The sequence below is a fragment of the Xiphophorus hellerii genome, chromosome 6 (genome assembly GCF_003331165.1).
Source record: "Xiphophorus hellerii strain 12219 chromosome 6, Xiphophorus_hellerii-4.1, whole genome shotgun sequence".
In the NCBI taxonomy this organism is placed as follows: Eukaryota; Metazoa; Chordata; class Actinopteri; order Cyprinodontiformes; family Poeciliidae; genus Xiphophorus; species Xiphophorus hellerii.
The window spans coordinates 17154520-17178282 of NC_045677.1; the positions used below are offsets into that span (position 1 = coordinate 17154520).

At 39.1% G+C, this 23763-nt stretch overlaps 3 protein-coding genes and 1 pseudogene across 3 annotated transcripts; 2 read left to right on the forward strand and 2 right to left on the reverse strand.

The window, feature by feature from the left end:
* The first annotated feature begins 1106 nt into the window (after positions 1-1106).
* Positions 1107-7054, forward strand: wrnip1 (WRN helicase interacting protein 1). Its single transcript, XM_032565959.1, is given in 12 exon segments — positions 1107-1185; positions 1187-1276; positions 1278-1330; positions 1332-1752; positions 2413-2607; positions 3040-3278; positions 3800-3896; positions 3898-4024; positions 5385-5540; positions 6117-6196; positions 6277-6303; positions 6306-7054. Coding segments are annotated over 12 exon segments (1788 nt in total). The 5' UTR covers positions 1107-1137; the 3' UTR covers positions 6561-7054.
* LOC116721926 (proproteinase E-like) lies at positions 6887-9641 on the reverse strand (annotated as a pseudogene).
* Positions 9642-10319: 678 nt separating this feature from the next.
* On the forward strand, positions 10320-18584 carry dhx30 (DEAH (Asp-Glu-Ala-His) box helicase 30). Its single transcript, XM_032566415.1, is given in 22 exon segments — positions 10320-10516; positions 10721-10857; positions 10948-11058; positions 11472-11723; positions 11809-11958; positions 12041-12193; positions 12608-12670; positions 12672-12965; positions 12967-13077; positions 13405-13785; positions 13873-13948; positions 14048-14061; positions 14063-14153; positions 14257-14432; positions 14544-14750; positions 14839-14920; positions 15025-15218; positions 15809-15968; positions 16067-16224; positions 16588-16691; positions 16781-16920; positions 17896-18584. Coding segments are annotated over 22 exon segments (3480 nt in total). The 5' UTR covers positions 10320-10344; the 3' UTR covers positions 18150-18584.
* Positions 18442-23229, reverse strand: LOC116722217 (alanine aminotransferase 2). The gene is given in 14 exon segments (XM_032566416.1): positions 18442-18638; positions 18756-18868; positions 18969-19085; positions 19087-19125; positions 19202-19373; positions 21158-21294; positions 21365-21444; positions 21537-21780; positions 21866-21889; positions 21891-22000; positions 22279-22309; positions 22311-22388; positions 22470-22559; positions 22665-23229. Coding segments are annotated over 14 exon segments (1431 nt in total). The 5' UTR covers positions 22770-23229; the 3' UTR covers positions 18442-18547.
* Between the last annotated feature and the right edge of the window lie 534 nt (positions 23230-23763).

The following is a 23763-nucleotide window of genomic DNA, read 5'->3' on the forward strand; positions in this document are numbered from 1 at the left end:
GAGCTTATCATACTGGCATCAATAGGGAGGCCTGGAGAAACATTGTTATGATGTCACCGTGAAGGGGAACGTCAGAAGTTATTTTTGTTATATCAACAAAGAATTCTCATAACAACTGAAGATAACATATTAGCTGATTGTGCTATAAAACAGTATTATGCACCTGGAAAATACATAATACCTCACCTTTAATCCCAAGTGTTTTTGATTGCTACAACTAAGAAGGATCAAAAGCTCAATGTTCCAGCTTTTTATTTAAAAGACTAAGTATTGAAATACTAGATCATATTGTAAGAAGTGATACTTGGGATGAAGATGTGAAGCAACAGTGCCATAAGTTTTCATGCAATCTAATTTGTTGGCATGTAAATTTTACATGTACACAGATTATATTACAGTGATCTTTTTTCAAGACCTTTGTACCTCTTCTAAAATGCTACATGTGGCTTTTAAAGATCAATTTAAAATCTTCCTCAGGCTTCCAGGATGGAGATCTACAAATTAAATGCATGAAGTAATGGTCCCAACTATTCATGTCTTTAATGATGAACTGCATGTTTCATTAATGTGCAGTTTGAATTTGTCAAGAAAGTCAATAAGAGCTATGGCAGTTATAATATTATGGTGAACTAAGGTACACATCAAGCTTATATGAAAGCTGGAACAAATGTGATTTTGTGATTGCTTTGTCTGCTTGAAGACAAAGGCTTATTTGTTTTTATATGGACGATTTTGTTTGAAATGTAGGCATAATATAATATAATATAATATAATATAATATAATATAATATAATATAATATAATATAATATAATATAATATAATATAATATAATATAAAGGAAATTAAATCCTTAAAAATAAAATTAAGTAAGGCAGATTTCTTATTCATTATTCACTACAGACAGTATCTTGCTTATATTTGAGTTTATGCATTCAGAGAAAAATAGGGTGCGCACCATTTGTCACCCGGTGTAAATTAGCCTTGACAGCAATTACCAACAAAACAAACGCGGTTAATTGAGAAGGACCTGATACTTGGGTTAATTTACGACCCAGGTCTAGTCTCATGCCGTTTCGTCATCATCCCTACGTACCCACTGTTTTGGTCACGTGAACTACAATTCGCGGGAACCAACATGGCGGACGAGACCATTTCGAACTCAGTTCAATGTCCTGTTTGTTTCCAAAGACTTCACACCTGGGACAATTAACGGACACCTGGACACATGTTTGCTGAGCAGCGCTGCTGACAGTCCGTCCACCGCTGTTGAGAGCTGGCCCTCCAGTGAAGAAAGTGCGCGTTTCGGAGCCTGTCAACAACTGTGTTTCATTCCTCCTCCGCCGCCATGCCTGGGACTCAGTCCTCTTCGTCTGTTTTCTCTCTGTTTCAAGCCAACAAGGGCAAACTTGACGCTCAGCCTGACAGAAGTGCTGTGTTTACGGGCAAACGAAGTCCCGTCAGTGCTTTCAATAAGGGAACTAAACGTGTGCTGACTGAGGCTGTGTCGGGATCAACAGGGACAGAGACTCCATCTGTGTCAAACAGCGAAACTGAGAAGAACATCAATCACTTACCAGCACGGACCCTGTTATCATTAAACAAACCTCTGGCGGAGGTTCTGAGACCGAACACGCTGGAGGATTACTTTGGCCAGAACAAAGTTGTAGGCCAGCAAACTCTCATCCGGTCGCTTCTGGAATCTCAGGAGATCCCTTCTCTTATTCTCTGGGGTCCACCGGGCTGTGGAAAGGTGTGCAGGTGATAGCGATAGGATACATTCAAACTGGTGCAACACCCAGTATCTCATACAATTATTCTGTCTCTTTCATCCTGTAGAAAGTACATCAATAACCTTAGGGGGAAAAAAGGGAAAATCAAATATTCACTCCATTTGGTATTAAAGCTGGCAAACATCTCTATCTCTTGGGATGGAACTGTTCTTCAATCACCAAATCAATCAAACCGATTTGTTTAATTGCACAACTATATCAGTGCGCAAAATCTCGAATGTTTTTCTAATATAGTGCAGCTCTAATAACACAAAGCAACTACTGCTTTCCTCTAACACTGGCAATAAAAGATAAATATATATCTTTTGCTTTCCAATTGATAAGCTTAGCCCATTGTTAGTCTAAATGGATGTGAGTAGGCTTTAATTTTAGTGTTTGCTAATAATTCAATACCAGTTCTATTAGAGTATCTCTGTTTACATTTTTAATTAACTTTCCTTTGAAAAAATATCACAAGTTTATATGTAAAAATATAATTAAATATATAGATTTTGCAAATGATAAAATTGTGAATAAATGCTCTTCTAATAAACACCTCGGTTTAATTTGATGTTTCCAGACTTGTCATGTCCTGTGTTTTTTCTTGACTTGCTTTATTTAATTTGTCTTTTTGTCTTCAGACGACCCTAGCCCACATCATTGCCAGCACGAGTAAAAAGAAAGGATCGGCTCGTTTTGTCACACTGTCGGCCACCAGTGCATCCACCAACGAAGTCCGAGAGGTGATCAAGCAGGCACAGAATGAGCTCAGGCTGTGCAAGAGAAAAACCATCATGTTCATTGATGAAATTCACCGCTTCAACAAATCCCAGCAGGTAGAATAACTACAACAAAGTAGTTTTAGTTTCATAGATTCTTCAAAAACAATATAGGTCCAAGCAATGAGCCCTGTGGGACTCCACACTAAATCTATTTGCTCTCTGATATTCTATTATTAAATTGTTCTGCTTTCTAAAAACTGCTCTGCCACTTACAAACTGTTGATTATCACTAAAACTGGTATTTTGAAAGGAATATATGGATCCTGCTCCATTTTAACACAAGTGACAACACAAGAGTTGGTGCTGTTGATCATGTCTTGTAAGGTTTTGTTTAATATTAGATGTTTTAAAAAGCTAAACATAGCAATTAAGTCACTTTATTTTATTTGTTGATCCAAACTTGTAAATCAGGTGCTAGACTACTTCAGGATTCATATTTTCATCTCTGTTAACTTCTTCTTTCTCACTTTTTGTTTGTATGACCAGGACACCTTCCTGCCTCATGTGGAGTGCGGTACGGTCACTCTGATTGGAGCAACCACTGAGAATCCGTCCTTCCAGGTGAATGCTGCTTTGCTAAGTAGATGCAGGGTGCTGGTACTGGAGAAGCTGTCAGTCGAGGCAATGGGCTCAATTTTGAACAGGGCAGTGGCTGCACTTGGGATCCAAGTCCAAGGACAAGATCCAACAAATTCCTCTTATCGAGACAAGACCAGTAGCTCTGAGTAAGTGCTATCTTACAGTCTCTGCTGATTTAGATCAGTTTTTGTCTTTTTTTTTCCCCCCCCCCCTGGATTTTTCTATATTCAAAATGATTTAATATTTATAAATATTTTTAGAAAACACATAAGTTGTCGTGGTATTTAAAGGTATTGGTAGAGAGGGATTTTCCCTTTAATGGATGAAAGTTTCTCCTAATAACTTTCTCTTTGCTAGCAGAGCTTGCTTTGAATTTGTAATTTTCTGTTGAATACTTTCAATTTTCAAGTTGTCCGCATCCCACTCTAATTGGCTTCAGATTAATTTTAGAGGAATTTAGCACTGTCAGTGCTTATAATTGTAATATATATATATATATATTTTTACATCTCAGGAAAATTAAACTATTTTGAACTGCTTTATAGACATGATTCCATGATGATATTTAGAAAATAACTTTAATTGCAACAGTCATATAGTGAAATATCTGTTATTTAAAGTCTGTCATATTCTGATGCTTTATATATTTTCTGTATTCTTGTTTTAGACCTGCTGTATTAATTGAGCAGAAAGCCTTGGACACCATAGCCTACCTTTGTGATGGCGACGCAAGAACTGGACTCAATAGTCTCCAGCTGGCTGTTACAAGCTCAGATGAAATCCCCACAACCGAACCAGTCAACACAACACGGATTTCCTCAAGAGATCGTGGTGACGGAGGAGCATATCAAGGAGGGTCTCCAGAGGTCCCACATCCTCTATGATAAAGCAGGTGAGCTCATAGCCTGCTTACTGTTAGTGTCACTGGAGAAAAAACGAGGGTCTTTGAGCCAAGTATCAAACTTTTTGTTATTCCTTCTTAGATTTAGAAAGGTCCGCTTTAAATTTAGAGTTTGCAGTTATTAATAGTACACCTAGAGCAATTATCTATTTAATTAAGAACACATATTAATTACATCATATTAACAGATGACCATGCAGTTTAGCATTGTAAGTAATGTTCTGCAGCAATTTTATACTCTTTGGCAAAGAAATGTTGCTGACTTCTGCTATCTTCTTTTGCTTATTTATTAGATTTCAGAAAGGTTTTTGCAATTGACCTCAAATATTTCTACGCTTAGCCTTCACACATTTTGCCAGTATTTCTAGGATATTATGTTATATTTAATGTTTTATGATAATTACAAATATTTATTCTCAAACACAAATAACATCAAATCTGTTGACTTACTGTGAATCTTTGATTTACATTTGAAATTACAATTTAAGAAATTAATACAAGGTTAATAAATTAACAATGAATTACAAAAATGTTTAATATTTTATTAGCAGTGAAATTAATTTAGCTACTTTACAAGTCAGAGATTTGAAAAATAAAAATGGCAGTTGTTGAAGAAAAAACAGGTGGATATTTAAACTTGATTCATGTAACAATGTTTTGTTTAGCCAAAGAGCCCTGTCATGGTACATCCTCAAGTTAAGGCCAAATGTTTTCATACCTCTTGTCAAGTTTAGGTTTACAGTAATCTTTTAATTTGACCAATTTTTCTTAAATTGAAAGTTATATTAATATTTTAGAGTGGCTCGGCCAGAGACAATACTAGAATTAAAAATAATTGTGGGCTTATCTGTGATACTTGTGTGAACTTTATGAGCCTTTTCTAGAAATGTATCAAATTGCAGGAGCTAAACCAGTCACAAGCAAATAAGGTTTGAGGCCACTTTTTTGTGTGTGTTTTTTATGCCTAATACTTGACAATATTATTCATATTTATCAGGACATCAATGCCCTTTACAAAACTAATTATATAACGCTGCAGAGTCCAGCTTTTGCCATGCTGTGCTGTATAATTTGGCACCTTCATAACTGTGGCAGCTAACTAATGCAGAGATTAGTCGTTCCCCATGTCCTCATAATCACCATGGCATCTATCACGCTATTTATTAATAGATGCGGTATTGAAAATCCTCAGATTGTAGATGTTGCTACTCCAACCATTTACATATCACGTCTCATCACTCGTTCGTCCTTTATGTTGACCTTTGATGTTCAGCTGTCTGAAGGACTTGCTGTTCCTTGCTTCACAGGGTGAGGCAACTTGTGTTAATATGTGTGTGTAATTTATTCATAGGTGAGGAGCATTACAACTGTATCTCAGCGTTGCATAAGTCCATGAGAGGCTCCCATGAGAATGCCTCCCTCTACTGGCTGGGCCGCATGCTGGAGGGCGGTGAGGATCCCCTCTACGTGGCCCGCAGGCTGGTCCGCTTTGCCAGCGAGGATGTTGGTAGGTCATTTTATTTATAGCATTGTCTTCAATCAGCCCCTTCCATTCCATCCTTTTATTCATTCATTCAATGTTTTATTTACCCGTTTGTCCAATTGGCCATTTGAATTTTTGCCTATCCATCCATCTTTCCTCATCCATCCTGTTTGTCCAGTCGTCCATCCGTCCACCTTTTGAGTCTTTGCCACTTTTCTTTAATCCGTCTGTCCTTAGATTTTCCTGATCCATATATTCAAAACGTGACTTCTGTAGAACTAGTTGTTGTAAATTCACCATAAAATTTTGTTTTACAACAAAATGGCTAAAAAGGGTGAGATCTCTGGAAATATGAATTTGGAAAAGTACAGAAACATATCTAGAAAAAGTACAGGAATCCCTCCAAAGTGCTTTTCCACAGTTTCTTATCCCCAGTACCTAATCACTTTTTTTTAATTGTTCATTTTATTAACATCAATACTCTTGATATTTGGTGTGTGTTTTTTATGCCTCTATTTCTGCATCTTTGGATTTTTGAAAAGTGCTCTGTTAATAAAATGTGATTGATTTCAACATGTCTCCCTGCTTTTTGTCCTCCAGGTTTGGCCGACCCCTCCGCTCTCACTCAGGCTGTGTCTGCCTTTCAAGCCTGTCACTTCATTGGTATGCCTGAATGTGAGGTAGGCATGCCTCACCATCATAGATTGTTTTGTAATTTTCCACCTTTCCTACAAAGATTATGTTTATCATTTTCTTTCAGGTAATCCTTGCTCAGTGTGCTGTCCTACCTTCGCACGAGCTCCCAAGTCTATAGAGATCTATAAGGCCTATGGCAATGTAAAAGCATGTCTGAGAAATCACAAAGGTCCCCTTCCTCCTGTCCCCCTGCACCTCCGCAACGCACCCACCAGGCTGATGAAACAGCTGGGCTATGCTAAAGGCTACAAGTACAACCCGGAATTTAGCGGCCCGGTGGAACAGGAGTACCTGCCTAAGGAGCTCCGGGGTGTTGACTTCTTCACCTGGACACCATCAGACCCTTGAGTGTTTGAGTTACTCAGCATATTGTGAAGCTAAAGACCAAATCTACACAGCTTTGTACTCCAAAAGCTTGTTTGCAACCATTTAAAATATTCCCTGAAGGCTTATGGATTGTTTAGTTCTCTACCCTGATTATTTCAAAATAGTTAAGTTAGACTATATTCTCAAATGAAACCACATTTTCCTATTATTACTCAATTTCTTTGTACACAAGAAATTGAGTAATACCACTCTTAAAGGGTTTACAGATTAAGCTTTTATGTATTCTTATCCAATTTTTCACCTATGTTTAATGATAAGAATTAATACTGCAATTAAATGATATTATATATCTTGTATAATAAGTTTAAGTTTTCAGTGATGAACACAATAAAATAAAAAGTTAATCAAACTGTTTATTGCTTTGTATTGCACCACTGTTGAAGGTTTCCTCAGTTTTGGGCCATTGTCTGTAAGAAAATGCAACATGATTAAATACATTACTGTGAAAGTAAAATTATTTTCTGTTTTGGCTTTGTGTCACTCTTAAATGTCAACAGATTAGACAAAAATAATCTCAGTATAACAGAGTTACCATTTTTAAATGGCAACTTCAAAATTTAAGGTAAAAAAAAAATCGCCCTGATCGTATGTGAAAATAATATTATGCTCTTAGTTAACTCATTAATGAGCTTTGATTACCTACTGTGGTTCAGTTTTATTAGCCATCTTCAGACCTGCAATCTTCTGAACAAAATTCTGGTCACTGGCTTAAATTCAGTCAGTCTTGGGTTATGCAGCAGAACGAACAATTTGAAGAGTTCATGTTCAAAACCTTCAATATGGCTGAACTAAAGTGCTTCTAGCAACGAGTGGGCCAAAGTTTCTACCCAGCACTGTAAAAGATTACCTGCCAGTTACCTCCAACACTTGATGGCAGTCATTATTACCCTTACAGGTCGACACGACCAGTTAGTAGGATTGAATAGCCTTAAAGCTGTAAAACTGTATTTATCTTTTATACTAAAGTTTGATCATTTAAAACAAGTAATGAAACAAAACAATGAAGACATCAGGAAGGGGACAAATCCTTTTTTCACAGCCCTGTATATACACTTTACTTTGTATGTACCGTAAAGTCAGATAAGTTTTAGTATGTGAATTGATTCCCTCACCTCGCTGATCCCATGGGATGAAAGAAGCCACCCGCGTAAAGACGGTGGGCTTTTTAGGGGTATTACATCCACGACCATCAACAAAGCTCGTCACTCCTTCCACATACCATCTGTTGTCACGGCCCTTACAGTTTAGAGGGCCCCCAGAGTCGCCCTGCAGGTTTTAGGCAGTTTCTTATTCAACCTCTAGGTGGTCTGTGTTACATGAACACAACATTAAATTATCTGGATGTTTCTCACATGGCATGCCGATTTGCTGTTCTCCACCTGCACAAACCATTGTTGTCTTCGCTGAACTACCCCACCAGTCGCTTTGACTGCAGACGCTGTGATCCACCACAGGAAGCAGCGCCTGCTGTAGTCTAGTTGCCCAGGGGTCCACCGGCTGCAGAGAAAATGAACAACATGAATAGTGCTCAAAAAAAAAGAAAGAAAGAAAAACAGATGATTAGAACCATGTCATATTTTAAACAGTTCGAGTGAACGGCAGATCTTACAGTAAAGTCGACCCCAGCCTGTGATGTAACAGGGCTGGTTGTGGGTCAGAGTGGAGCTGTGCTCTGGCAGGCAGGCAAGCTTAACTTTGTCATTGAGGTCAGCACTTTTCTCCAGTTTGAGCAGGGCAATGTCATTCCTACAGAACAAGAACAAAACTATTTAAATGTCTCATTTTTGTGGGCTACCATCACAGGTTAGAAAAGTTTTAGTTATATTGACATTTCAAAGTGTCTTTTGCAAATTACAGCTCTGGTGAATTATGTCATTATTCCCTACTGATGTGATTTCTTAAACCCAACCAGATATCCTTATAACTATGAGTTCTCTGTGAACTACTGAAAAACATATAATTGATTCTTGGTAATTTTCCAAAGTTCTTAGAAAATAATCATTCCTCCAAACTTTGTATTGTTGAACATACCCACAAGACACACAGTTATCATTCCATTTGGGATGAATAAACATTTTTGCGACCATGATGGACTGTTCAGGTCCCTCTTCCTTGTCCATATCATGCTCAGCAAGAACCACCCTGTATGTGTGGAATCTGGATTGGAAACAAAAATGTTGTTTATACTTTCCAAAGTAGAAGATTAGAAAGCTCCCTGATTTATGTAGAGGATATACTTTCACAAAGTCAAAAAGTAACCTCCTTTTCGAGGGGGATTCTTGAAATTGGATATACATAAACTGCTGCATATTTTGTTTATTTAATTATTTGGAAAATAAAAAACAGTCAGAAAATTGACACAACATTTCAAAATAGCCAGTAAACTCTAACAAATGGCTCAAAAAAACTCTCACGTAATGCAGTGTGCAGCTGTCAAGACCCAGTCTGGAGCAATAAGTGTTCCTCCACAAGTGGGGTAAAAAGACTCCAACTGAAACCTAAAGGGTTAAATAAAATGAAAACAATTATGCTAATATTTGTAGCACATTTCTATTACAGATGACAACTGCTCTGGTACAATCCATGTCTAAACACTGTATGCCCAAACAGAGATTATTAAGTACTAAAATCATATTAATGAGTAGAAAATGAAACAATTCGGTTTTTGCACATTACTTTTGTGTATGTCATGATTTTTTTCCCCCTCTTCACTCACTCACCTGCCACGGCCAGCTGTATAGACGAGCCTCTTCCCCATTTACTACTCGACTGGTGTTGGGCCAGTAACTGGGCACACCACACCCAGACACTAAAGCAGTGAGAGGCAAATTAAGGCAAAGTTTCAAATGGTACCCTAAGTGAAGGTTAAATCCCATTTTGATCCAATTCAAGACTAATAGCTAGCTTCACATTGATTTTTGGAATCAGAATGATCACATTTTAACTTTGAAATTACCAGATGTGACAACCAGCAGGAAAACAAGTCCCAGTTCCATCTCTGTCTTTTTTCTTCAAAGAAAAGTGACTTATCAAGCAGCACTGTTCATGGGAATGAGTCCAGACAAGACCAGACAAACCCACCCTGGGAGTTTTCCTTCTATTCTGCAGGTGGCTGGACTAATGTTTACCATTAAACTGCATACAAGCAGCTTGACACTTATGTTTTCAAAGCTTAGATATTTGGGGTTTTCCTTAATCTTACACTACTATGTGGTTTTAGTGACTGACCATTTAGAAGTTTGCAAGACCCTGTAATAAAAATATGAAGCAAGTATAAGTTTAATGTTTAAATTGTCCTTCATGTATACAAAGTAGGGATATTTTATTTTAAAAATTATATTTTCACCAGCAACATACATCCTCATCTTGTTCTTAGAAAAGTTTACATTTCCAAAGCTTAATACTAAACCGCTGCTCTGCTCCAATAGTGCCTCTCCATAAGAGTGGCAGCTGCACTATTCACTCTTAGTGAAAAGTGCTGAATGGCAATAAATAATAATTTATGAATAATTATTCTCATTAATCTTGACCTTTGACCGCTGGAGATTGGCACCAGCACCTCTGGCGACCTCAATATAGGGATAAGTGTGTTAGAAAATGGATAGACGAACAATCTCTGAGTTAAAAGTACGAAGGAACCTAAGTGTGTCAATCAGTTTTACATCCACCCAGAAGAGGGCGCCACAAACAAGCCTACCCCCTTTCGTCACTCCAAAGAAAAAAAAGAAGAAGAAGTTGTTTAAAGATGGCGCTACACGGTGCCTTACTCGTGAGGCTAAGAGAGCTTTGCAAAGTGGCCAAATGTGCTCATACAGCAGGAAAAACGGCATTCAACTGGGGCGGAGAAATGCGGTGGCATGGGACAAAAGCGCAGAAGTTTCACGAGCACAGCGCGTCATGTTTCAACAGTAAACCAGGTGAGTAAAAAAAATGCCGGTTAGCTGATAGCTGACTGTCGCAGCAGCATATAACCTCAAGGACATCCAGCATAAAAAAAATGTGATAAATATCATTCACGCTTCCAGTTTTCAGATCATATTTCAACGTATATTGGTTTGGTTAGAGTGCCGAAAAACAGCGTTAACGTTTCTCTGTGTCTGGTCATTGTTTTTAATTCTTAGGTAATGGTATTCCACATCTTCTGAAGGAGTTTCCAGATCCTAAAAGCCTCCTCAACAACACCATTTCCCGGTCACTAGGAGTGAATGATCTGTCCCAGCTCATCCAGTACACCTGCACGGAACATGCTGGTGTCAAGGTCAGCTGAAATCCTCACCCATCATATGCCTCCTGACATGTAGAGGTTTTGTGTTTGAGACAATTGTATTTTGTAACCATGCTCCTGCAGAAGGCCACTGTCACGCTGCTGTGGCCCAGCAAGATTAAAGAAGAGGGCTATGCTTCCAAGAAAATTGATGCAGAGCGATTTGCAGCTGCTGCAGCCTGCCTGAGACTCAGGGTAAGCTGCTGTAAAAGAAACAAAAGGAGCTGCACAGTGACTTGCTAAAACATTTGTACCACTAGATTGTTCACATCTTCTCACTTTACAACTCCAAATCTCAGTGTATATTATTGGGTTTTATTATTGGCGTTGATCAACACGACGTGAAACATACTTATGGAGTGGAAGTAAAATAAAACAAAGTTGTTTATTTAAATCCAAAAATCTGCAATATGTGGTTTGCTCATGTTTTCAGATTCTCTGAGTTTGTATAATTTTTGCTGCACTTAGGCTGTAAAACACACTTAACAGCTGTATTTATACTAAGATTAAAATATACACAGGCAAACTAAATTTTAATTGGGCATCTGCTGAAGGCAATAGGTTGCTGAATAAAAATGGTATCTGTGTTTTTGTTTTTTTTACCAAAGGAATTGGGTGTGATTGGTCCTAACAATCAGCTCCCAAAGAGGAGAGCTGGCCGGATGAGCGGAGGGCTACATTCCCATCTTTATGATCCTGAAGAGAACTGTCTGATAAACTTTCCCAACTCCAGAACCGATGAATTGTTCCCTCCTGTGGAAGATGCCTCCAATGTCTCTGAAGCTCTTTCTCTGTTTCCACAACCTAAATCTCTTCTGACCAGAGTGATCCAGGTGGCCACTTCATCCAGCAGAGTCAGGGTTGGTCGAAGTTTTTTACGTTTCTACATTCAGAGCTTATCATTTGTATAATGTTCATATCTGAATGTATTTTATTTTCCTACAGGAGTTAATGCATTTCAGAACAGCAGGTGGAAAACTGAAAAAGTGCGAGCTGACTCTACTTTGGCCGGAGAACATGATGTTCAGAGCGACGGCGGGTAGCCGAGTGATGGCAGAGAAAAAGGCTGCAGCACTTGCCTGCATGAAGCTGAAGGTGGGAGGAGATCTGGTGAACTGAAGTCCATTTAGCTGCAAGTCATAATTATGTTTAAATATTTCTCATGCTTTTGGTGCAGGAGCTTGATCTGCTAGATAAAGACAATAATCCACTTACTCATGCAAAGTATCATCGAGAAAAAGTAAAGGAGGCTGGAGAGAGAGAGAGGCGTCCATTCCCACTAGAGATTCCAGAATATTTGGAGCAACCCATGAGAGACTACCTAACACAGGTCAGTTCCTTTTCCATATGTCTTGCTTATTTAGATTCATGCATTAAGAAGGCCAAATGTGTGGACAGTAGCCATGCTAACTAGCCTAAGCAGTCCACAACAACAGGTTGTGGTGTGGGGAACTGGTTGTAGCCTAGAAGAGAGCAAGAGAGGGACATGAGCAGCGTGTGCATGATTGACGGCACTAAGACCCTCCTTCTCTCTGATTGGCTATTCCTGATCTGAGTGGCGTATTTCTGCAGATGGAAGTAGGTCCCCAGGGAGAAAGCAGGAGAGTGTGTCTTCTTTTTTTTTCTCTACAGATCATCTGTGTCATATTATACTGTCAGGACATAATATGGAAATACAACACATTGGTTCTGAAAGCTGCATACTGCGGCTCTAATCATTAATGCTGAGTCATCTTCCTCACAGTACCCGGTTGCAACAGAAGTACAGAAACTATGGGAGAACGAAGAGGCAAGAGGACAACAGACTGGTGAACGAGGAGGAAGAGGATGAAGAAGACTATGTTGCGGATGCTATCACCAGTAGGCCATACAGGCCGATGTCCAAACATCAGGCTCAGTGCCTCAGTCGCCACCTACAGGAGACATGGGAAATTGCAAACCCTGGACTCAGCGTGGAACTGCCTGTCGACGCTCACCGACAGCGCGTGGTCTCAGCCGTGCGCTCCTCCAGGGTGGTTGTGATTGCCGGTGAGACGGGATGTGGCAAGACGACGCGGATCCCACGCTTTCTGCTGGAGGAACAAGTGAGAGACGGGGAGGGCTGCAGACTGCAACGTCCTCGTCACACAGCCTCGTCGGATCAGTGCCGTGTCTGTAGCTCATCGAGTCGCTCACGAGATGGGGCCACTTCTGAAACATCATGTCGGATACCAGGTGATGGTTCATTTTTAAGTGGTTTTTTTTCTTGCATAATAAATTTGTGTTTTTTTTAAATTTCTTACAGAAAATTATGTAATTTGGGATTGAGTAATACTTAAAATTCTCACAATAATTTCAGAAACATGTCATACATCTTTATGCTTATCGTTCCCCTTCACAATTATGTAGTTTGTTTTGTAATATCATACAAACCAAATGTTAGTTGTAACATCATACAAAGTGAACCCAGTTCATAGCATATAAATGACAGGTAGAAATTGCTGTAGGGAGAGGAAACTAGTGTAATATCCAACGCTGACGCAATAATTCCTCTGTGCATAGGTGAGACTTGAGAGCCGCCCTCCTGAGAACAGCGGGGGGTCCATGCTCTTCCTCACTGTGGGCGTCCTACTGAAGAAGCTGCAGTCCAACCCAACCCTGAAAGGAATCAGTCATGTCGTTGTGGACGAGGTTCATGAGCGAGATGTAAACACAGACCTGCTGCTGGCGTTGCTGCGCTCGAGCTTGGACGAGAACCCTGACTTGCGAGTTGTTCTCATGAGCGCCACAGGGGACAACCAGAGGCTGGCAGAGTACTTCGGAGGCTGCCCTATCGTAAAGGTCCCGGGATTCATGCACCCTGTGAAGGACAGGTACCTGGAGGATGTGATGCAGGAGATGGGACGCTTGGCTAAGATCCAAAACAGGGTGGAATTAAGCAAGGTGAAATTTTGCAGCTCTGTTACAGCTCTTTACATTTAGATTTTTTTCTTTTTCTTTAAAAATGTTTATCTGATTTCATTTGAGGAGGGGTCAGACGAGGCCGCACCAGATCTGGACTTAGTAGCTGATGTAATTGAGCACATTGACAGATGTGGAGAGCCAGGTAACTAACTAATGCATACTTTCATGCAATAATTCTGTTTTGTGTTTCATATCTTTGCTTCACAGACTTATTTTTACATTGTTTCCCTTCCTTCTGCAGGTGCGGTGCTGTGTTTTCCTCCCTGGGTGGCAGGACATCAAGATAGTTCAACAAAAACTGGAGGAGAAACCTCACTTTTCACCAGGCTCACAAATGATTGTGCCATGTAAGACTGAACACATTGATAGACACGTTTTGGTGTTTGGGGGGTTATTGGTAACTTTAAGATGGCTTTTCTGATTTGTTTTTCTTAAATTTCTTTTTTGTAGTGCACTCAAGCTTATCAGTAGCTGACCAGCAGATGGTGTTCCAGCGTCCCCAAGCTGGACAGAGGAAAATTGTGCTCACCACCAACATAGCGGAGACCTCCATTACAATAGACGATATAGTTCATGTGGTGGATACAGGAACTCACAAGGAACAGAATTATGACCAGCGGACAAAGGTTTTTTTTTGTTGTTGTTGTTTTTTTTAATGCGTTTAACTTCTGTTTCATGTTGGAATCTGAGATCTAAACCATTTATCTTGATAAAACTAAACTTTTTTTTCTCTGCAGGTTTCTTGTCTGGACACAGTTTGGATATCTCGCTCTAATGTCACACAAAGAAAAGGGAGAGCAGGACGTTGTCAGCCGGGGCAGGCGTACCATCTGTTCCCAAGGAAACAGCTGGAAACCATGACGCTCTTTCCTGTTCCTGAAATCCTGCGCACACCACTGGAGAGTTTAATATTGCAGGCTAAAATCCACAGTCCAAATTGCAAGGTACTTTAGATGTTTCTTTGCTATCTTTTTACCACTTTTTTGTGATGACCATTTAAAAAACATTATAATGAATTGTGTTTATGAACAGGCTGTTGACTTCCTGTCCCAAGTACTGGACAGTCCAGAGCCACAAGCTGTGAGAGATGCTGTCCAAAACCTCCAAGATATCGGTGAGGGACTCAGATCCACCTAAACATCTGCTGTGACATTGATGTTCAAATTCATATCTGAACCTCTTTGTTACAACACATTTACATAATTTGATTTGTGACAGGGGTCCTGGACAAGACGGAAACCCTGACTCCTTTAGGAGAGCGTGTTGCCTGCATGTCATGCGACCCACGGCTGGGCAAAGTCCTCGTCCTGAGTGCCATGTTCAGGTGTGTTCTGCCCCTGTTGTCCGTAGCTGCCTGTCTCACCAAAGACCCATTCCACAACAGCCTGCAGAACAGAACTCTTGTGAATAAGGTGAGTTTTGTTTTTAATAAATGTATTATTTTATTTTTGTTGTAATTTTTTTTTTTTACTTTAATGTAAAAATAGTGACAAAGGTAATTATAAATTGTGACATGCATCACTGGATCTCAGTTTTATATTGTTTAGATGCTCAATTTACCAGGTTTACAAAATGCAAAATGTTTCATAATATTTAAACCCCTTAGTAGCAGCTTTGAAGAAACCTATCATAATAAGTCTGTTAAGCATAACTGTATTGGGGACTGCACTCGAATCTATCCATCCATCCATTTTCTGTACACCCTTGTTCCTTAGAGGGGTGCTGGTGCCTATCTCCAGCTAACGTTCTGGGTGAGAGGGGGGTACACCCTGGACAGGTCGCCAGTCTGTCACAAGGCCACTCGGATCTAATAATGCAAATATTGATGATTTGTTAACACATCTAAGGTCAATAGGTCTCAGAGTTTATCTGAGTCCTTGTGTATATTTTTCAAGTCTGTTAATAATGAGAAAATATGTTCAGCAAAATTTTTTAAAAGAAAACCAGAGAATTTTGGGGAAATGATTATTATGACTTAACTAATTGTGTTTTGTTTGTCTAGGCCAAAGAGGAGCTGAGCGGCTCCAGCTATAGCGACTATCTGGTGTTCAGTCGAGCGATTCTGGGCTGGAGGAAAGTCCAGCATGAGGGGAACAGAGAGAACAGAGATGACTATTTGGACAGATACACTCTGTCTAAAGGCAGTCTCCGATTTATCAATGGTTTGTCTGAGCCACTCACATTCAGATAGTCTTTTCCAGAATTTTGGAATAAAGTTTCACTTTGACATAAATCCTGTTCTTGTTTTATCCCGTGGCAGGTCTCATCTCCCAGTTCAGTGACAACCTGCAGGAAGCAGAGCTGGTTTCCCGTGCCAGTGAGTGCCAGCGGCAGACTTCTATCTACAATGAGCACAGCAACCAGGACGAGCTGCTGAAGGCCATACTGATGGCTGGGTTGTATCCCAACCTCATTCAGGTATACAACTGCATACTGGCTTTTGTTAGTGCTTCTATGCAATTGCTATAAGATAAATAATCCTGCATTTGGAAAAATTTTGGGTTTGATTCCAGCTCTATCAAATATCAATGTGCCTTTGTCACAAAACACTTAATGCCATGTTGCCTAGCAATCTGTGTGAAAGTGTAAAAGAACTGAAGAGGTTGGTTTGATTGAAAAAGCAACAAGTAAGTTTAGTCCATTTCACTTTCATACTCTGCTTGGCTCAAGATTTCCAAGTAAAAGATATTTAAATGATAGACTGTTCTACTCTCAATGAACATTATATAGCATACATTCTTTCTCAACCTAATATCACCAGCTTTTCTTCTTCTTCTAAAGGTAAAGAAAGGCATTATTACCAAAGGGGGGCGCTTTCGTCCCAAAAATCTCGCTCTGCGCTCACTCAGCGGTCCGGTGCTGCTTCACCGCTCCTCAGTGAACAGGTTTGAACATGTTCAGACCTTTTCCCCAACAGAATGACACATTCTGCGGGATAATGGTCATGTTCACTTTGTCTCCCTTTCTGTTGCAGAGGCAAAGAGGATCTCCCCAGTCGGTGGCTGACCTTTTTCAGTGCGGTCAAGTCTAACGGGAATGTTTTCATCAGGGACTCTTCTGCGGTTCACCCCCTTGGCCTGCTGCTGCTCACTGACTGTGACATTTCAGAGACAGGTAATGTTTATCACGGTGCATGTAGGGAGCACGAGCGTTTGGAGGTGACTGTTGCAATCATTTTTCTCCTTAATACATTTTAGACTTGAAGACAATTTCTTATTTAATTTAATTTTATTTTTTTCATTTTTTGTCAAAGGGTGTGTGCTATTTGGAGAATGAAACCTACATGCCAGCTTCCTTAAAGTCTTGTCCAAGTGTGGCAAAATTGTTGGAATGAAATCTCCCTTATTCATTTTTTTGAAAGCTCAAATAAAATGTATCGTCATGCCAACATTACTAATCTTATGGAAACTCTCTGCCTCTGCTTTTATAAATTGAATAATCTTTTCTATACGTACTCTGCAAAGTCAACTCTTCTATTAATTTCACCTTTACAACTACATTAAAAACTTCAGGTGTTCACCTTAAATTTCTTCTAAGGTTTTTGCTCTTCTATTAAATCTCTTTTGTACTCGGCCTTGAACTAGTGTACTAAGGGAAAGCATTTTCACAGGAAATGCAATTTTTCTGGTTGTGTTTTAAAGATGGCCTGATATCCACTGATTAAACATTTTTCCTCACCTTCTAAAATCGGCAAGAACTTTTAAACAAATCTGTTTGCAAGTCACACATACAGGTGCATCTCAATACATTAGATTTGTAAAATGTTTATATTAGAAAGTCAAATTCACAAAGAGATGCACACATTGATTAACAGATTATCTCTATGCCTTTATTTGTTAATTATGATTTTCTACTGACCCGCTTATGAAATAGCGGCATTTAGAATTTCTAATAGAGAAATGTTGGTTTAATGAAATATGTGTAATACCGGCTTAAAGGTTGTTTTTAAAAGGTACTTTTTAAATATAATAAATGAGTCTTACCAGAATGCATATTCAAATTTAATAAATGTTTTTTCTTAGGTATCAAAAAAGGTGATCTTATTTCGTACTTGAACTAAAGTTGTCATCTTTTTTCCTGCTGTTTCAGTAAACGGCGACATGGTGGAGGTATCTTTTCCTGGCCGCTCTCTGGTGCGCTGCGAGGTCCCAGTTCAGACATGGGATCTTCTCTGGGAGCTTCGCACCTCCATTCAGACCATGCTCTACCGCAACTTCAACAATCCCCGCAACGCCAACATTTCTCAAGATGGAAAACTCATATCCTTACTTGTAGAGCTGCTGAACAATACAAAGTCAAACCCTTTTGTTGAGATGTCTGGCACAGAAAGTGAAGTAGATTAAAAGCTATATGTTTTCTGCATGTGAGGTTTGACTCTGTGGCAAATTTCGAAATCATGAAGCATATTTTATTTCGAAAGCACTTTTGTGAAAATGATGATCGCAACAAATTCAAATCCTCTGGAAATTGTGTCCTGCTTTTTCTTTATAAATGCTTAACTCCATCACTCCTATCCATACGATGGAAAATCAAAACAGGAAAATCCAGTTTTGACCTTTTTCTTTGTATTTCAAATGCTTCATTGCTTTCTAAAGGAAAACGGGGTAGGATTTTACTCTGAGTAAGGACGGGTCATTGAAATTGTGAACATTGTCAGGTTTATTAAAACAACAAAATGGCTAAAGTCATGAGTTTTGTTATTTTTACTGACTGCAATGTCAGAAGAGACTGTTTCCTGTTTTCATGCAAACTCCCTCATAAACTGTTTGTGAAAGGCGCTCAAACGTTTCAGTATTTCTTCCATGGTGTCTGTGGGGGTCATGATGCAAAATCTGCAAAGACAAGTGGGAGTGTTGAATACCTGTGCTGTGTGACGTTAACTTTAATCATTTTATGTTAATTTAAAATGGCTAATTATTTCGTCAAACATTCAAGATTTTGAGTCTCACCTGATGTGGTAGGTGCCCTCCATTTGTCCATATTCAGTCCCAGGACTAAACAACACTCCTGCCTCCTCCAGAAGTCTCATGCAGTAAAATGTGTCTGGTTGCAGTCCAGCCTCCTGAAACATCCAAATAAATCCGCTCTCAGAACAAAACAAGGACCTTTGGCAGTATATTATGAGTTGCATTATATTGCTCAATGTGCATTTATTCTGAAACCTTGGCTTTCGCAATGGCTTTGGGTGGAAGAAACACTCTTGGGAATGCAAATGCTCCTCCTTCCAGTGATTGGCAGCTAAAACTAGGGAAGCTGTTGATGACTTCTTCCACCCTCCTTCACGTTTTCAGCTAACGAGGCCCTGATGTGCTGTGTCTCCTGCACAATGAAGATCATGCCGACAGCTTAAACTGTTAGCATCCCCAGTCGTTATGGTAAATAAAAAATGTCTCACCTTCAAATAGAGAGGGTATGAGGGGTCTCCTGGTTGTGGAGGATTCACCATCACATCCAAGGCAACCTGTCCCAAAACGGGACAGGAGTTGGTGGAGAATAGATTGTTGATGTACTTCATTACAGCAGGGTCAAGGTTCACAAGCTCAACGTACCCAGTACGTAGACCACACCTAATACAACAGACTTATATGAAGTGCTTAAAAATTACCGTTCAATCAATCTCTACCACTTAAGTTATTTATTTCCATAAGATCTGCAAAAGGTATAACGATATGTTGAATGTATGAGGAGATTTGTGTGAGGTAAAGGCATGCCACTAACTTAAATGTGACAGTTTATGCATTTTCTACTAACCTAAACTGATAGTCTACCTATTCCTCTTCACAAGTTTATGGTAGCATGAATTAGTAATGAGCTGCAATTTCATTATAAACAAATGTCTGAAGTTTGAATGGAGCATAGAGTGGGATAGGGGTCTGTTTGGTATCAATGTGGTTCATACCTGAGCTGTCCATATGGCAGAAGTGTAAACAAGCATGGATGAAAATATTTTTAGCTCTTGGTATTTTTAAATGAATGGTAAATGAATTCCTGTTTGTCCAAATGTTAAATCATCATCTTGCTCTTAGATTGGATCAGATAACTGCAAATAATATGGTCTGATCAATCTAAGGAGAGTGTTATCACAAGCTAGCAGTTGAACAGTCCATGGGAGGGCTTGGTGTGGCTCTGGGTCATTTTGCCCCGTCAGTTTTTAACAAATTTCAAAGCTACACATTGTTCACCTCTTCCTACTTTGTTTCACACCTGTAGACAAACCCTCTGGCACTTAATTACCTTAACCATGATGTGTCATTTATTATTTATTTTCAGTTACGTATTCTTGTAAATTATGGAGATAAATTGGTGTACAATGCTAACATGCAATTGAATGAAATTCCTCAAGTCTTTAAGCTTGCGCTCTATTCCTGTTTGGGATTTGGATCTGGTCCCTGTTTGGGCCAGCTGATTCAAAAATATAATGATTGAAGATCTAATATACATCCAAAATAAGTTAAAGTGAATTCCTGCTACTAAATTTGCTGACAGTGGATAATGGGTTAGAAGTAGAATATTAAAAAAAAACACTTTAAAATGTCTGTTGTTGACGGGGTGTGAAATGTGCCCTTGGTGGTTACACATTGACATATGATCCCTTCGACTCGGTAGAAAGCGACAAAAATAATAAAAATACAAAAATTCAAAGGGATGAATAGACTAGTATCTCACCTTCTGAATGTTTGCATATTCACACAAGATGTCTTATTGTGAATATGTAAACATTACACTTCTGTAATAAAGCAACACATTCCTTTCTGTTTTTTAATTAAAGTAAAAATCTGAAATAAATCCTCAATGTGAATTTATTTATTGCAGATTTACACCACACCTTTCTTATTCAATATATATACTTTGCAGATCTATACATTTTTTTCTACTTGTTCATTTGTTTAGCTTGTTTGCGATTACGCAAACAACATTTTTCCAAGAGTTCCTGGATGTTAAGTCAGTGTAATAACTTATTAACAGAGTTGTATTTTCTTAGAAACAACTTTAAATTAAGGATTAAAGTGGGTTTAGAGTGGCCAATCACATACAGTAGCATGTGGGGGAGTTCAGCCACTTTCCATATTTGGAGCGAGATTTATCTGGGCAAACTGAACAACCAAAGAAAAACTTGCGTCTCACTCCAAAAGAGTAAACGTTTGTAACTTGTCATAAAAAGAGGAAATGCAGGTTAAAAGTTTTTTGTTTTTTTTTTAGTTTTTATTTTCTTCATATTATTGACCCACTTACTACTAATGGTAATACTTATACTAATACTTATATGCTTCAGTACTTTCATTTCTCTTAAGTTGAGCTTTTGTGTTGGGTAAAAGGGCACATGTGTCAGATAGTGTGATTGCATACTCACTCTCCCATGAGGCCTTTTGAGGCCGTGTGGAAGGATGCTAGTTCCACTGTGTCGGACAGAGGAGCCCCAATCTCAGCCAGAGCTCTTTTATAAGAGACAAACTCACTTTCCTTCCCATAAACACAGTCCTGATACACCTGAGGAGGAAGAAGTTGCATTACACAGGTCCAGAATTTCAATATTTTGTAAAACTCTTGACTCACTAACCTCATCAGCTAGAAGAAAAAGCTTCTTCTCTGCAGCAAAATGGATCACCTCTTGAATGCATTTCCTGCTTTGAACATAACCTGCAGACATGAAATAAAAAGAAAAATCATATCTGTTTCAAATTCAGTGACAGGACACACAAATCATATTGATACTGCCTAGATTTTGCTACCGGCTGGGTTCCCAGGGTTGATGATATACAGAGCAACCGGGTTGCAAACTCCCTTTGCAGAGTCCAAAGCTTGCTGCAGCTTCTCCACCTCCAGCGCCCAGCCCCGCTCCTCACTGAGGTAATAGGGAACCGCCACCGCTCCCAGAGCCGTTAGGGATACAATCGTGGTGGAGTGGCACGGCACTGGGATCAGCACTCCAGTTCTGGGTGAGGCCTCAGAATTCACCAAGACCTTTAAAATGTTCTGAAGAGCCCAGTAGATGACACGCTATGCTAACCAGGTTACCAACAAAAGGAAGAGGCAGAATGAATTGTACCGGTGCTGTTACCGTGAGTGCCCACTGTGAGCCTGAGGGTGATGTAAATGTTTTCAGGGTGACATGGAACCCCTCCATCCCGTCTCAGAATGTATTCGGAGACGCTCTGAATTATTTGTGGTATTCCTGCTGTGTCAGAGTAAGAACCTGGAGACGTGACAAAAGGTTCTTTCAAATTCACAGAAATCATATATTAAAACATGTTTTAGATTCTTCTTGGTGGTGATATGGAAGCTTTCATCTTTTCTGTTATGTTTCTGTCATAAGACCGACCCAATAGACAGTACCCTCCACAATTATTATTATTACTGGCAGCTTTAACCACATATTATCTCCTCAAATTAGTAGCACAATTTACTTTCTTCATCCATGATTTTGTCTTCAAATATAGTGAATCTCATACTGGACAAATGCATAAGTCTTACCTACACTCCCTCCCGCACATGTTTTCAGCAGTCCGCTGAGCCCTCTGCTTGACATCCACCATCAGCTTGTCTCCATCCATAAGCTGAGGGTAGAGACAAGCTGCAAGAACCTATAAGAGAGGACAGCTAACAGTTATTTGGACAAAACAATTAAATAAGTGTGTGAACCTTGGTTCTAAGTTGTCTCATACCTGTCTTACAAAAGAAAGAGGTTTCACACCTGCCCTGTGTGGGTCACCCCAGGAGACATCAATCACCTCTCTGTAGGACTTTCTTACTCCCTGTGAATTGAGACATAAAAAAATTAAAACAGAAAGACAATGAATATTTTTAATTGTTTTTTTTTTCCATTCACGTATTGCAAATGTATAGTGTCTACGTTTTACCTGTCTGAGCTCCTCCTTTATCTGGTTGGTCCGCCTGAACAAAACAAAGTACTCCATCTGTTTTATATTTCTTACATTTGAGCTGAACTCCTGCAGGACAGACATATCTGTGATTTTTCCTCTCTGACCAACACAGTGTGAGCAGGACGGCTCCTGATGTCCTGAGCAGTTTAATGGAAGTGAAACTAGACTTCTTGTTAAATATACCTGATAAAATGTAGCAATAGGTGTTAGATTAACATGATGACCTGCTTTTAGCTGCGGCTGTTTCGACTTACTCCTTTATTAGATAATCTACAAAAACATCAGCTGATGTGAGATATATTCCTTTTCTTTGTTATTTGTTAACTTTGAGTTCTGATCTGGAATGACATCACTAATCAGTAACGTATTTTTCAGAACCTTCTAGCTTTGGATTTGTTTATCTGATTGTACAATGTTTCCTAATGTAAATGTGGAAGACTACATTTCATAACATTAAGAACGGAATGAGGATATATAGAATTTCTGTACTTTAATGCCTGACCTTAAGCAGTTAAAAGAGCATACCACTCTGTTAGTCAGTTATAGCATTTACTTAACCCTCCTGTTATGTAAAAATAAAAGCATTACCAAAGATCAATTTCAAGGAAATTATTTTTTTTTTGTGTCTAGGTTTTTTTCAGTGGACATTGAAAATGTAAATTGCATTTTTTATGTCCAAATGAGTAAATGAATAGGTTGTCGTCGTTGATCCTTAATTTCTGAGAAATAAGAATTAGAATAAGAATCATTGGACAAATATTGATTGAAATGGTTAGTATTGGAGTTAATAATCAGATACAAAAATGTTTTGGAGGAATGTTTTGGTTTCTGACACTAGTGCATGATTAAACACTCTCGGGTCAAATTGGCCCACGGACATTTTTGCTGTACCCTAGAAACAAACATAACAGGAGGGTTAAACATGCCAGCATTGGAAAGATATTATAAATTAGTCATACAAAAAATTAACCCATGACCCATTTCATAAGTAAATCATTATGTATACTTCTGCAAATTATATAGTGGTGGTCAGAAGGCCTGATGGGGAAGGTGCAGTCAGACTGCCAGCCTGAAG